This window comes from Acanthochromis polyacanthus, chromosome 9 (assembly GCF_021347895.1).
Source record: "Acanthochromis polyacanthus isolate Apoly-LR-REF ecotype Palm Island chromosome 9, KAUST_Apoly_ChrSc, whole genome shotgun sequence".
Lineage (NCBI taxonomy): Eukaryota > Metazoa > Chordata > Actinopteri > Pomacentridae > Acanthochromis > Acanthochromis polyacanthus.
In genome coordinates this window covers 24,129,669-24,146,193 of record NC_067121.1, presented here as the reverse complement: position 1 = coordinate 24,146,193, position 16,525 = coordinate 24,129,669, and the positions used below count along the sequence as shown (strand labels likewise).

The following is a 16,525-nucleotide window of genomic DNA, read 5'->3' as shown; positions in this document are numbered from 1 at the left end:
AATTCATCTCTTCTATATTGCTGCAGCCAGCTTGAGAAATTCCAAAAGGCATTAACTGAGTGAGATAACTGATTTATGCAGTAGAGAGGCTGCTTTATGATCCATATGACCAAATGAAATTTTCAGACATACAGGAGATCACACGACAACAAAATCTTTTCAAATAGGATGTTTTCTGTTGCAGCTTTTTTTATGCGTGAGCAAATTATTGCCGAGAGGCGACAAAGCTGAAGGTGCACATGGGATTGCAGCAACATGGCTCCTTCTATCACAAACTGCTCTATAAAATGGAATAACAGCTTCTAATAACATACAGTGAAGTGAAATAATCGGCGACTTAAGCCAGGCAAGCCCGATATGGACGATTGATTTTCTTTTCTTCGGGGTGTTCAGAGCAAAAACAGAGAAGCATCTCACCTTGGCTCACTGGAACACCTCCAGGATTATTGTACAGTGCTCTCTGTGTCTCCCAGGAGTTAGAGTGGAGCAGAGAATCCAAGATATTAGAGAACTCTCAGAGAGGATGCTAGTATGAAGTGTAAGACAGAGCAGAGTGGGATTTAACCTTGGCTTTAATAAGGCCTCTTGGGTGTTCCTGTGAGGGAGCTCAGTGCTCTTTGTTGCTTTTCTCAAAAGAAAACGTGGAGATGGGTTGAGTGTCTCTGCAGAGGGACAAAGGGACACTTTGGGAGAGTGAAGATGATGACACGGAGATGATGTGAAAGAGAGTAACAATGAAGCATCCTGTTTAGTGGACACAATGTGTTGTTTTGATTGCTGGTCACACGTTTTCATCCTGTCACATCAATGAATGATATCTGAAGGAAATCAGCATTAAAACTGTGGATCAGTGCTATTTTGGTTCACACTATTTTTGTATTCAGGCCTTTGAATAAACCCTTTGTGGCTTTTGCCAAATCCATCCATTTCTGTTTGTCTTTGTTCAGCACCTTTTAAACTTTCTTTATTTCAAATACATTCTATTCTTTTCTCCCCCATCATCTAACAAACTAATTCATTTAATCAATTTAAGGACGTATAGAACTGCCAGGATCACAAAAAACACACGACACATAGCTCAGAATATAACTCATCTTTAGTCATAATGATCTAAAATATGGTTCTGGGTTGTAAAAGCAGCTTTGAATTGTACTACATTTATAGTCATGAATTATTCTTTGACTTCCACAAATACTCTAAAACTGTTTTATGGTCTACAGACATCAGCATTTTCAGCTGTTTTTTGTATACTGTCTGTTTTACATACACTAAAAAAAAGGTTATGTTACTCTCAGTAAAATATATTCTGTGTATTGACCTAAAAAGACTCCAGAAGCCTAAACAAAATATATGACAGCAACCAAAACATAGTGAATTGACCTGCTGTGTCCTGCTTAGTCTGTGTGCATGGGATTGGGCGTTTCACCAATTCACCATTCCAGTCAGACAATTAATGTTTCCATGTAAGTGGATGGTGGGTGGTCCATATTGAACTCGCTGGTCTGTGTCTGCTCTCAGTTATATCATCGTATAAACACTATTGAGTGGCTGCAGAGAGCTGACAGCTTGGCCGTGCTCTCTGCACAAAGTAGTGAGTCCTCTCCCTGCTTCTTCTGTTTACTGTGCCAAAATATTTTCATCGTATTTTGACCAAAAAAAGCTGTGATAGTTTAATCACGGAACCAACGTGTTTCTGCTTCTTGGCTCTCTCCTTCTTGTCCTCGTGGCCTGGTTTTCCTCTTTGTACTGCCCCATGAGAGCTCTACGGCAGACTTGGTTACTGAAAGCTGTTATGAAAAGTTTCAAGAACTTGGTCATTTAAAGTGATCTAACATTTATTTTCATCTTACAGTTATGCACTTATGTTAGTGAAGAATGTCCCTTAAACTGCTGCTTCAAGAAGAAAAGAAACCAACTCTGTCTTGTCTGGGAAAACCTGTTAATTTGGTTTTCTCTGGCTCCTTGGATGTGAACATCTAAGTTTCATATATCACAGCATGCAGACTGATTTTATGACACCCCCTACCCCTTTAGCCCCCTCTTTCTTTCTCTATCCTCGCTCTCTCTTGCAGCTCTTTGGATATATTCCCCTATGATTATAAATAGATTCTAATTAGCTCCTCCAGCCATGGGCAATAGAATTGTTCATAAGAAGCCTTTATACATTAAAGCTTGTGCAAAAGTCAGAAGAATAGCAAATCCCCTCTGCCTCAATTTAATTTTTTCTGCAAAGCTGGGATTAATTTTCCTATATTTTATCAGTTCAAAAATAATTCTCCAGTCCAATCAATTTTCCTCATAGTTCAAAAGTACAAAGAAAGGTCAACCCTTCCTTAAGACTGAAAGTAACACTAAGTAAGAAGATGCATATGTGGTACAAAGCAAGTTTTTAGGGCTCCTTTACCTCATTGCTATGTAGATAAATCTATCAACTGCGTCTTCACCAGTTTAATCAGTTTCATCTTCATTATTTAATAGACTTATTTTGACTTCTTTCTGCAGCTTCTCAATTCCTGAAGCTTTTGAGAACATCCACACAAGCATCTAAACAAATTAGGTGCACTTTGTAATATCACTGAGACCTAAAACTTTCAGTTCCCACTTCTTTCCACTTTATTTCAAGCTTGTCAAGACCAAAGACTTGAGTTCTGAGACATGACTAGAAGAGGAGACGGACTCATTCTCGCTCTCATATCCACTTTCCTAATTCCGCCTGTTTAATGTCTCCCTCTCAAACAAAATCCTTCTGAAAGTTGTCCTCTTAAAAGTTTGCATTTTTGTTCTTTAATTAGACTGTAATGAAACCCTCTCTATTTAAAGGTAACACTCATTCCACACTAGCGCTTCAACTCCCAGTTATCTGAAGAAATTATGAGGCAAATTTGCTTCTGAAATATTTAAACATGATATCTTTTTGAAATTAAACATTAACAGATTCCCTATCCTGGAGGCTTTTGAAGTTTGTGTATTCTCTGTGGGGGTTTTTAGCGCGCACACTGAGCCTATTTTACAACATGCTAAAATTCAGAGATGTGTTCTGCGTGTAACTATGGGAAATAATTATCTGGCTGTGCAGCAAGCTATTGTGGGCTGGATTCGACAATACCTGTTCTCCTGCAGACAAAGAGCTCAGCCTGCATCTGGTTTCATGTTTCTCGTCTCCTCTATTGTATTAATATGATCTATCTGCTCACCTGGCAGCTGCCTGTCCTGTTATTCTGCAACTGCCTCTGTTGCTGACTTTTGCCCCACCTTGAGCAGCTTCAGCACTTTGTCTCTAAAATAGTCCTATAAGAAATATACAGGAAGGACTGAGAAGCAGGGGGTGTCATTGACAGTTTTATCCTTATTAGAAGAGCAAAATAATGATCTGATGTTGTTTTTAGATCATGCTGAGTCTTACTCTATCTATCTATCTATCTATCTATCTATCTATCTATCTATCTATCTATCTATCTATCTATCTATCTATCTATCTATCTATCTATATATATATATATATATCTATCTATATATATATATATATATATATATATAGGGATTGTCTTGCATTATGCTGTGGCTTGCATCAGATATAACGATCAGTAAACTGCATGTATAACACGAATTCAAATCACCATAAGGAAAACTGCCACCAACATAAACAGGCAATTATTTTGCAGGAATAGCATAGAAATCCATCGCATTTCAAGACTTTACACCCACATGATGACTTGCATGGCTAGCAAAGTGTGGGGCATTAGCCTCAGAAAAGCCTTTTTTTTTTAAATCTTGCAGTCACAGTATTCTCTTGAAAATTGGTCCTTAATGCTGATAGCCAAAGGGCATCAATTAAGCTCAACAACCAGAAAAGAGCTCCTTGAGCATTTATCCATTCAGCATGTAATTATGCTTTATTCTGCTGAAATGACTTATTGTATTAAAGCACATTTGTCTGCTAATAATTATATAAACCTACATTATGAATTTACACTGAATTAAATTTACAAGATGGGGAAATAAGTGTGTAGGTTACTCGAATTTGAATGGGTGTATCTTGCCCTGGATACCTTGACAATTAACCAACCGCACTGGCAAAACTTTGTGGGAATGATCCACTATTGCTGGCCTCAGCTCGTTAAAGACATTTAGAATGTTTAGCTTTTTACAGGGTTTATTGTAGCTGCACTCACCACTACAACCTTCGTTTTTTCTGACAGGACCACACGAGTCATCATATTAATAATGTTTTACAGTAATAGACAGGATGCTCTTTAAATTGGAGACAAACAGGGGATAGTTTTTACTTGAACAAGTGAGACAGCAAATGCGCAAAAAAAAAAAAAAAGCCACAAAAAAGGAGAAGAAAACAAGCTCCCTTTCTGCATTTGTCGCTGTTAAATGATAATGGGTAAATTGATCTCATTAGTTTCCAGCGTTCTGTGAAGTAGAACCATGCTGCCCTCTGCCTGCATTACACCAAAGTACTTCTCTACGACAAACTAATGAACATATTCATATTATTTCTCCCGTGTATGAGCTTTGCAGATGCATTTCTCTGTCTCGTTGTACATTGTGTAATGACAATAAAGGCTATCATGTTCTATATTCTTTGTCATACTGCTGTGTAGATCAACAGCTCACAGCTAGTACAAAATGGAAGCTTTTTTCTAACATGTCTATTTGAGATTTTTTTTTTTTTTTTTTTAAATATGACATAGCTCAATGGTTTGTTGTTTTATCACCCCTTTTTCTGACATTCTGACATGTCACAGCAGAGAAAACACAGGTATAAATATTGCAATTGTTTTTATATTATTTTTTATTAAAGATGGCTGAATTCTCTTTAGGTGTTTTGGTTTTGTGGTTGAGGTATTATGCATGCTGGCTCATTGTCAGACCAGCATGACTTATGGGGACATTTTAAATGAACAAATGTTATTAGGAGTGCGTAAGCTTTTCCTGTGAAAATGAGTCAAAACTGTTTGCTGTAAAAAAAAAAAAAAAAAAGGCCTAAAGGCAAATTTTGGACCGAACTTACATTTAATCTAGTTAATTCATTTAGTCTAAATTAACTTCCAGTTTAAAATGTAAAATATTTTTTTATTCCCTTTATTATTTTTACCTCATAAACATTCAGTCATTTCAAGCCAGTATTACGTATAGAGTCGCCTTTGCTAATAATCACAGTCTTGTGTCTCTGTACATTAGTCTGGATCAGCTTTGCACCTGTACGAATTAGACCCACAAGAGTATCAGTGATACACCACTAAACAGCAGCTTCACATGTTTCAAGGTAATTAGGTCAATGGCGGTTAGTGGTGTAAACATACACCAGCTCAAAGGTCATAATTTAGAAAGTGGCACCGCTACGTGCAGAGTCTCACACTTAGATGGTGTCAGGAAGTGCTGCAGACCGGAAATCTGACTTTTGATGCCAACATGCATGATGGTCTAATACAAAAACACAGAGTGTGATCAATTATTTCACTACAGTGGATGAATTCTGAGTGGATATTGTCGATATGACTGAATCTGTTATGAATAACAGCCCAAAAATAACCTCAAAAAAATGAAAAAATGCACTGCCCTCTGAAATCATCTAAGATTCCTCTGAAACCAAGTTACGCTATAAGATGAATTTTCCAGTCCTGCATCCATCCATCTTGCTTACTGGAAAAGACAAACAGCTTCACATGAACTTTGTTTGGTCTATTTTAAAATAAAATTTTGCTGACATTATTAGATTTGCTTCTCTTCCTCAGTGATCATCTCAGTGCTTGGAAAGGTTATTCGATCTGCACTTGACTGTATTGTGTCAGAACTTGGAATATGATACTTAGTGTCCATATCAATGATTATGCTGTAAGTGAAGCCTATGGAATTTAGTTGTATACACTTATTGACTTAATTCTATATTACGTCTAACCTCTCTATTCCCATTTTTCTTTCTTACATTTTAGCTGAGGTTCCCATTTCTTCCGGTACCTTCTATTCTCTCTCCTACTAGTGGTATTTGCTTGCATTGTTGCTATTTTTACTTTCAAATTAGTAGTTGGCCTCATGTAGCTGTTTCATCTGTATACTGTAACATGTCTGCTGTGTGGGACTGCTGTGGATAATTTGGTGGCAAATTAGAAGAAATTGTCTCGTGACACTTGGCACCCATTGTGCTTTTTGACAAATTACCCTATTTTTGACCCTCTGATGCAATCCACTGCACAGAGCTCACTACTGCAAGAAAAGCAACAAATGAGGGATTATTTAAAGGAAAAAACAATATAGTGATGCTGGCTCACCACAATAACTTCAGAATTTGTTTCCATAAGATTATACATGTAAGTCTATTGGAGGGATGAACAAGATTTGTGGACAAAAGGGGGCTCCAGCACACAGCTTAATTAATAGCACCCAGTTTCTAACATATTGTTGCAAATATTTTCCTACTTGGTGTGTAGATAGCAGTGATAAGCCACGTCTAACACATATAACCAAATATCCCATGATGTTCGTTAGAGTTGGGATGTAGTGACTGTAAAGACCACATCATATATCTTTATTAAACTTGATCAAACCCACTGTATCCTGTATGGAAGCAGCTGCATTCAATTAGTGTTCCCGCTCATTTTTTAGAGCTTTTGCTTTGATTTGTCACTTGTTTGTATGTTGCTTTCTGATTTATTTGAACTGTCCAAATGATTCATATCAATTAAAAGGCGTCTTGTGTTGTATCAGCCAGCAGGGGGGGCTCATAGTTTAGGAACGGGAGGTGCCAAGGTTTACCATTTAAAGGAATAGGGCTGTGTTTATTTCCAGATATTTTTTTTTCAAAGGGCTTCATTCGAAGAAACTCAGTAAGGTTTAGCTAAAATAGCCTTAAAAAATCAAAATCCACGCAAATACTTAACACCCGCTGGCTCTATTACATATTATTTAGAGCCGCTGAAAGCCGACCCCCGGGGGCTTTTCCGAAAGTTAACCCCTGCATGTACAGTATGTCTGCCAGTTTGCACAGTACCTTTTACTTAACACCTAATGTCTGCATCTGTGTACGACCGTGAGTGAGAGGGGGGACACGGAAAAGGAGATACTGTCGTAGGGGAGCCGGTTCAGGTCCGCTGGCTCGAAGTCTGAACAACCACCACCAAAGCGTATCAAAGTTAATGCATCTTTGTGTTTCTCTTCGCTGTGAGGAAGGCAGTCGACTGTTATGTTCACTGTAGCTGCTGCTGGCGGAGATTTGCATGAGCTGGAGCACCAAACTCCCCCTCCAACCGGGGTAGAATCCAGGCTCCGTCTTTTTGAGCCCTCCTTAGCCATTATTTTATTTACTAAATGCCCATATCCCTCCGCAGGGTCAGAGAGTATTTTGAAGAAATTGTAAAATGGTTTGCGTGGTATTTTTTCTCATGTGGCCTTATCGGTGTCTTTAAACATTCGCCACACTCATGAAACTCCCCTTCCTCGACGAGAAGCGCCGTTTTGGGAAGGTTTGTGCGGCATAGTTGTGCTAGGAGGAGGTGGGTCTAGTTTTTGAAGAGCCTAGAGGGGCTGTGCTTCGGTGCCACTTATCATTAGATATGGCCACCGTTATAGAGTACACCGAAGCGTCATCTTCAACTTAATTTTGTGATATTCCATAGTAATTTTGCAGTTCGGTCAGCGTGGCAGGCGGGATGTTATTTTTGGCAAGCTAATGTTTGTTTTTACATGTCTTTGGAGGAGGTTGTTACTGCGTGGCAGGCTGGCTGCGAGAGTCTCCTAACTGGCCGCTTGGTCCCGCAGCTTGTCGCAGCTGAAGAAAATAGAACCAGTTGCCAACCCAGCGGTCGGCACCCAACATTTGCTTTGCGCGTCGCTATACTTTCTCCGAGGATTCAAGTTTCGTTTCCGGAGTGTTGACTTTTGCAGCCGCTTGGATTTTGGCTTTGATTTGTTTTCACGTTAATGGTAAAATTGTTGGCCGTAGACTTGGGTGGCTAACACCAACTAGCTATATAACCCGAACTCGTGCGACGACAGCTGTCATTGGAGAAAGGAAAGTGATCCCCGCAAATGCGTGTGCAAGTGAAGCGGTTTTCTGTTGGATTTACACCATCTGCTTTTCCATCAAATGGGCAAAGTTGGGAATAACATTGCAACGCTGGAATATGATATGCGTTATGCATTTTTGAGAACTGCGGTGTTGCTTCATTGGAGAGAGGCGAGCTAGCTCAGTTAGCTTGCTAGCTAGCTGGGTGATAAAAGTGCGACGTTTCATCCCCCAGTATTTTGGACATGAAGAGGATAATTCGTTATTCATAGGGCTGGAAGGTAAGCTACAGTGAGAACTTTGATTGTTTTCTCGTGTAAGCTAGATTTGAGAGGAATTCGCCTTTTCAAGTGAGGCAGAGCCAACATTATCCTCCTCCAGTCTGATGTTGGGGGTTTGTCGCCGCCTTGGCTTTCATGACTCAGACTATTCAACGGAACGGAACATTCAATAGAATGGTTCATGGGTGCTATATACTATGTAGACTCTCGGGGTAACATTGTATTTTTTACTGCTTTTCACAACATATTCGATCAGCCACCACTCACGACTAACACTGGTCGGTAACGAAAAGCAGCAATCAAAGCCTTCGTCGACGTGTAAACGTATCATTTTCACTTTTTGTGTAGCATTGTAGATTCCCAGAACAGTTCCGTTTCATTGAATAGACCGAGCCTTTGTGTGTGTTGGGCACAAATGCTCACCATCACCTCGTACCCAGTTGGAAGTTGGCTAACGAAAATTGTAATTAAGATTACCCGATTAGTTGGCCATCACCCCAAGACTATTGTGTTTAGCATTCCTACTAGGACAACGAAAGGGAGAAGGAATAATGTTCGGTGTTTTGGCGTAGGTGATGAGTTGGCCAACTAACTGCAGCCATAGGTAACCTGTTTGCTATGTGAATCTCTTTCAAAGTTCTCTTGCCAGGCATTGTCTCCCAAAATCGAATCCAAATTACTATTCTCAGCTAAATATGACTAGTGGCCTCGTTTCTTTATGTAATTTCTGTCATATTTAGACAATGTCAGTGTTACTTTTGTCTGTGGTCGCTGAAGAAAAGGCGACAGAGTTCAACACAACAGGCTAGCTATCGTTAGCTGGATGCAACTGCTTTGTGCCCAAGCTCGACTTAACAAAAGCTAACGCTAGCACGTTTTCAATTGTACTCGTGCTGGTCGTGACTGCCGACTAGTCTCCGGATCCTAACCTCAGATGCCCTAACACTCAACCTTAGTCTCATCAGCTTCAGATGAGACATACCTGGTTGTAAATCTCCTTATAAAATGGCTTTTAGCCAAGAAATTTTTTGCTACATCTCTGTACACAGTGTTTGGGAACAGTGAGAACACCTGTTTCTTTATCTGAATATTTAACCTCGGATTAATTTCTCAATAACTGTATGATTGGTTTAACCGTTATTATACCGAGAAATATTTCTTGTGGAGTTTGGTGTTGGACAGCCATCTGTCCACAGAGCTTGGAGGCTGGTGGAGGCTAAAGAGAGAATTACCACAAATCAGCAGCCAAAGGTGGTGCCTGTCAAATGGAGACCCTTTCTGGGTCACTGATACAAAATACCTCACGAATAATTTAAATAATTTCAGGCACCAGAGTGTCTCTTAAAATCTATTACACATGACTAGCCACCAATATCCTTGGCTTTTTAAAAGCGTTTAATACAACATGGTGAGTCAAAAGCAAATGTGTTTTTGTGGACCAAACAACATATTACCTAAGCATTGACACTGCATTATACAGATGTGTGAAATGTCACACTGTGAAGGATACAGTGTAATGCGACCAGCTGTGCCCACCATGGTTTATAAACAATTTTACAGTTTTGCTAAACAGGAAACCTAGCAAATTTGGCTTCTAATGACTCATCCTAAATATTAGTCATAATGTAGTCTGATGTAATTGCATTTTGATACATAAAAACAAGCTAGAAAGTGGCTTGTATGATTTTTTTTTTTCTTCTTCTACATCTCTGTACAGAAACCATGTGAATTTACTATTTGTCAGAATATTGTATGCCTGCCATTTGGAACTAGTTCAGTTTTAAGAAGGATAACATGGGGCAAAAACATTTACTTAATTTCCGGTTCATATTACTAATTACGTGGTTTATCCTACAGGTAAACTTTGGTTTCAGTAAACAAATTAAAAATGTATTGTATGTCCAGGCTTAGTCAGCTTTATCCTCGGACATTTAAGAACTATTGTAGCATTTATGTCCCAACCAGGCTTGGCTCTTTCAATGCCACCATGCTGCCTGGTTACAAAACTGAATAACCATTAAAAAAAACTGGTATGTTACGATTCAAATATGCATCAGAAATTGTATACCAAAATTGAAGCACTTTTCAGTTGCCATCAAGATGTTTGAATGTATGCAGTCAGTGTTGAGAATTCAGTGTGTTCTTTGCATTTTAAAACCACATTCAGCAGGTAGTGAAATTCTAAACACTTCAGAAATATAGACTACCAGAGGCTTATCTGGGACTTATAACTAATGGGCTAGTAAACCGCTACTAGCTGACAGATCCAGTATGTACAAACCGACATGAGCATCCCACTGAATGTTATCCAGTTTTACTAATGTTACTCGCCATGTGAGTAATTTAAACTTGATATTCTCTTGATTTTACCTCAGTGTTTTTCCACTTGCTTAAATAAGCAATACAAGACAATATTTTTAGTTTCTTCACCAGCTACTTTTGACTTTGTCCTTGTCTTCTTGGACCATGTTGCAAAAGCTGCTGCAGTCAGCCATCATTGTATGCACTTGATTCATTCGGCAAGAGCAGTGCTGTGTAGTCAGTGTTAGTGTGGAGGAGACTTGAAGCCTTAATAAAAAGCTTCAGGTTTAAATTGTGCGCAAGCCATAATGCAGCCAGTACTGATGGCAGCACTGCTTGAAATGAAAGTACATTTGTTCTGTCAGACAATGGGTTTTATGTGTGTGTATATATATATATATATATATAGCTTACTTGACATAATATATTGGGCAAGTCAAACTGCCTTCTTGTCTGAGCTTCCACACTGCCCATCAGACCAACAACTGAACATAATTTTCATAGAACAGTTTTAATTTCAATGAAGAACAAAACAGTTTTTGTGCTGCGTCACTTACCTGTAGCTAATTGAAGCTTTGATCATATCCTGGATGGATATTGACCACAGTGGACTTACATGAAGATAGACATACACTTCAGTCCATAATGCAATTGGGGGATATGCAGCAAGCTTCATATATGCACAGGATTGTCCCTATCATTGTAAAATGTAGATACATTTTCATGCAGCACCAAAGCTGAATCCAGAGAGTAAATGGGAAAATGTTCAATGATGTGCACAAATGTGCTAAAAAAAAAAAGCATATTTATTGAATGTGCTCGTGTTTTAAGTGAACATATCTGTGTGCAACAAAGAACATGTGCATTGTTGGCATGCTGGGTTAGAAGACCCAAGAGACACTTGGTTTGGGAGTCATGTGCTACTATGAAAAACTGGTAAGAGGTTAAATCTGTCTTCTGCTGGTTAAAGGGTTGTTTGTCATGTTTGATCAGGTCCTAATTAACACCGGGTTTAGAGCTGTAACCCATTCCTGACTTAACTGATCACCATTAAAACTAAAAAACAATGAGGGATCTTTAATGTTTGCTCTCATTTTCTTCATCTTTCTGGGAGACCGACTGCAATCAGAAAGGAGGTAACCAATGCAGCTAATGGTGAGTCGAGACAAACCAGAACTCAGATTAATTGAATTTTTAAATGTCGAAACCACAGAGTATCTAAACTTCACCTCCAAATGACAAAGTTTATCCCCAGAAGCAACATATTTTAACAGAAGAACTTGCTTCTGTGTAGCAGTGATTGTCTGGTGGTGGATGGTTCAAAGAAGGTACTACCGAAAAAGATAAGTTCAGAGAAGGTGTAAAAAAAAAAAAAAAAAATACACAGAATATTTTAATGTGAACCACTCAATTCTTTTGAGACTATGAGCTTTGTTCAAAATTCATAATTGTGAACTATGAAGTTCTTCAACACTATAATGAGGGGAAAAAAAAAACATATTGGTCCAAATAAGAGAAAATAGAGTGTTTGCAAGTCATTTGTAGTCTTAATGTTGCTAGGCTAGCGGGTGTTTTTGATCTGTTTATAACGAGTCTTTAAGAGTTAATGCTCGAGTCTGATTCGGAGAAAGTGTGTTGACATTTAGCTAGTTAGCATGTTTAGATAATTAGAGCAGCAACAAAAATTATTGGTTATCAGCTGCTTAATTAATGGCCATTTTTTTGTTAGCCAAATCGTAATAGCTATTTTGTTTCAGAAAAAAATCTAAAATCACAGATTCCAGCTGCTTAAATGTGAATATTTCCATGATTTTTTTTGTAGACTGAATATTTTTGAGTTGTGAACAAAAGATATTTGAGGATGCCATCTTGGGCTTTGGAAACGCTGACTTTTTTCACCATTTTCTGACATTTTGGAGACTAAAAAAACAGTGACAATAATATAGCAGTCTGTGAGGATAGTCGCTGAATGTGACACCAAAAAATGCTTCAATTACTATTATATTTGTTTGATCCACCCAGTTAAATGTGCAGGAGATTGTGAAGTCCCCTTTAATCTGTTTTACTATTGCAGAGGAAATGCATTCATGACTAACAGGGAGAAAATCAGCTGTCACAGACGATAAGCTCACAAAGACGGACTGAAAATGTTAACCCTACCCTCCACACAGAGCTCATAAGCCCTCCAGAAACATAAGGAATACCCTGCATGCAACCTAGAAAGCATGATAGCAATCTCCTGACGGCAAAACATCGTCTTTGTTGTATTTGACTGTACAACATGAAAAAGTCCAAAAGGGAGAGAGATGAAATTTATGTCGCACAGATCCTCATGGCCATGCAGACATGGAAAACTTGAATTGCCCTTGAAAATCTTACTATGGAGCCTGGCATACATGTTTTTAAAATGAGCTTGTTAAACAGAAAAATGGACAAAATGCTGGCGACAAATGAATACATGAATGAATGAATTAGTGGAGGAAACTGCTGACTGCGGTGGTGCATTGATAGAATCTGTTCTTAGAATGAATGGTCCAAGCATGAAATGGTTTGTATCCCAAGCTGCCGGGTTTACTCTTATCAAACCAACTGAGCAACCCAGTTAATCGTGAAAACACTAAATGAGTAAATATCTCAGGAAGAATAGTGTTTACCCCTCTAGTAGAGCTGCAGAGACTTGTAAAACTAATGGCAAGGCACATTACTGCTGTTATGGCTGCATGAGGTGGCCCAACAGCTTGTTAAGACACATCTTTGGCTTTACCTCCAGTGGTGGATGCTATGTGTCATTTGCAAGATATGACAATCACACTGTCAAACAGGTTTTGGTGGGGAATAAACACAAACTCTTCCTCAATTTTCCTTTTTTTCCAATAGACATAAAGAAAGAAAAGCACGCTCCTGTTTTAGAGATATATTTGGGTCCAAATAGACTGCTGCTCAATGTCTAATGATGTTTTTTTTTTTTTTTTTTTTGGGGGGGGTTGCCTGATGGAGGCCTGTTAATAATATGTAGTGGGTAAATGTATTTTTGCAAGTGACAGTTTGTGGGAGTCTGTTGAAACTTTTGGATATGCCCGTCCCTGTCCTCCGCACCAGCCTCATGAAATAAATATGCTAAGAGTTCCTTTGTATTAAAACATCTGTGGACCAGGGTGTGGAAGTGATCCACAGTGTTTTCTCAAACTCCAGGTTCCAGCTTCATCCTGAGCAAACTGTATTGACATTTAATGCAATTTTTTTTTTCTGCATACTGGATATGTTGTGTAATCCTTCATACACACTGATTTTCAAAGTTTACTAGTAATTGCAGTAGTTAATGGGCCATTTATTCACCCCTGCTTCTGAACATTAATAAAGTGGAGTGATATAGCACAACATAATCATGAATTTTTTGCTCAAGTTTAAATGTTTTGAACAATGTCAAAGTGTCTTTGCCTCATTTATGTCGTGGGTGCCATAAATCTATCATAGTTTATAAAATGTCTTAGCACAATATCAATAAATATACATTTGTAAGAAATTAGGAAAATCCTGAGCACTTAACACCTACAGTAATGGAAACCATTGCCCCTGTTATGTATTCAGGGTTTTTTGCTGGCATGGGAAGGGAATGATCACTGCAAAACGATACCAAATTGTTCTGAGTGATCACCTTTGTCCTATGATGAAACATTTCTATCCTGATGAGAGCGGTCTTTTCTAAGATTACAGCATTCCTATCCATAGGGCATGAGGAGTCACTGAGTGGTTTGAGTATAAAATGACGTGAATCACATGCTGACCTTCGCACTCACTAAATCTCCAAACAATTGAACATCCATGGGAGATTTTGCACCAGTGTGTTACGGCAGTCTTTACAACCATCATCAAAACAGCAAATGGGGGAATATCTCTTGGAGGAATTGTGTCCAACAGTCCAGTGGAGTTCCAGAGACTTAAAGAATAAAAGACAAGGTGCATTGAAGCTGGTGGCCCAATACCTTAACAAGAAACCAGACATTTTTTTGTCCTTTGATTTGTCGCCTGTTTGTATAAACGGATAATAAAATGTCTGGAAAATCTTCTGAATAGCATATTTTACATAAAGTGATGGTAATGTTATTTTTGACTAACTGAGTGACCTAAATGTTAAAAACAGTATGGTGTGTTGTTACATTTATGTACAAACATGATTGAAAATCCATAATTTTCTGGACAATGGTTTAATTAACCTGTAGTATACATAAATGCAAAATTTCAGCTGTCATATTGTTAAGTCACATATCCTAAAGTTATCGTAATCCATTTACATCGGTTTTCTCACTGCAGTCCTGCTACCTCTGAATTCCACTTCACGTTGTTAAATGCAACTAAAGGGCAGCATTTACAGTGTTTACCATTGAGTGGTCTGTAGTGGGCTGTCTTTCAGTAGGTGGGTTGCAGCAAATAGAAAATGTGGAATGGCTGGATGTGGAGCCTTTACAGACAGCCTTGAGTCAGAAGTGGTAATTTGTACCACTGTACTCTGCTCACATTGGGCAAAAGCTAAGTTGATGAACAATTTTCTGGTCAGAGTTGGAACATTTTAACTAAAAGATAATTGAGGTGGATACATTTTTAATAGACCTTGGGCATATAAAGGGCGTCTGAGATGCATCAAACCAATTAAGTATTGTCTTTACTAGGTGTCTTTCACTGCCAAGAGGTACAGAGAGATGCACTTCCGTGGAGATTTTTCAGAACTTATTGCCAGTGAAATACATTGAAACACATAAGCCATATTGAAACCCATAAGCCATTGGCCCTTCCTTATCACTCTTCTTAGACACACTACTCCTTTTTGTTATGAATCTCAAAGCGAAATCAAAAATATATAGACATCTCGACGTGTCACTGAACAAAGCTGTAAGCCATGTTCTTTCATAATTATTTTATCTCCTTTTTCCTATCCACTATTTGGAAGCCTCTTAACCCTTTGATACACAACCTGGGTCAAAAGAGACCCAAATCCATCGGAGAATGGGTGTCTCCTGACCCACACTGCGCATCAAAGGATTAATTTAAAATCAAATGAGGTTCAAATCATCTTCTGTTTTCCTTTTTTCCAGGCATTAATTGCCTGCCATCCAGCATGCATAATGATGCAATTTTTTTTTTTCAGAATGTCATCAGAGGATAAGACTGTGGAACCCTCTGACCAGGGACCCTCACCGCCCTCCAGCAGTGTAGGGGCCACGTCCACAGGAAGTCCTGCCCACGCAGACAAGCGACCACGTGGCAGGCCGCGCAAGGATGCTGCTGCCGCCGCCGCCGCCGTCGCCATCCTACCCCAGGCACCACCCTTATCCACGTCTAAGAACAGAAAGAAGTAGGTTTTGACACCTGATGGTCAGAGAAATATTTTTACACACAGTATAGAATTGAAAAAAGATTAATTACGGCATTCGGTCAGCAACAGTCCTGTATCTAGGTGCCAGTCACATTGTCACCACATTTAGGTGGAAAGAGGTAATGGTGCATCTGAACCACTGACATGGCACAGTCATGTATGAAGTCATAAAACACTCACCTAGACACTTGAAAATTACTACCTAGCAAGAGTCCCTCTGTTTGTCAAAATGAAACTATGTAGAATCCTGTTCATAAGGAGATAATAGACATGATACCAGACAAACATAATTCTGGTTACTTGTCAGTTGCCATTGTACATCATTGAATGATATTTTATATATCCAACTGTGTGCAACCATAGCAGCAATGTTTGGTTAAATGCTAGGCTACAAGTTAATTCTTACTCATAAAACTAGCTGTGGCTTAGTTGGACAACAAACAGGCTTGAAAAGAAAATGGAGGATCTTGCTTTGTATTATGTTTGTGCTCTACGCAGCATCTGCTACTGTCATAAAACTGAAAACCCTATTATGTCTTGCTGCTTATTAAATCCCACCAT

General features: G+C 38.8%; 1 protein-coding gene across 15 annotated transcripts in view; it reads left to right on the top strand.

The window, feature by feature from the left end:
* Positions 1 to 7,541: 7,541 nt before the first annotated feature.
* kmt2cb (lysine (K)-specific methyltransferase 2Cb) overlaps positions 7,542 to 16,525 on the top strand; it is a 64,779-nt gene continuing 55,795 nt past the window's right edge. For all 15 annotated transcript variants that reach the window (XM_051953934.1, XM_051953928.1, XM_022202923.2 and 12 more), the window contains exons 1-2: positions 7,542 to 8,292; positions 15,737 to 15,943. In XM_051953934.1, the coding sequence (XP_051809894.1) occupies positions 15,738 to 15,943 (206 nt within the window). In that variant the 5' untranslated portion in view covers positions 7,542 to 8,292; position 15,737. The remainder of the gene's footprint in view (positions 8,293 to 15,736; positions 15,944 to 16,525) is intronic.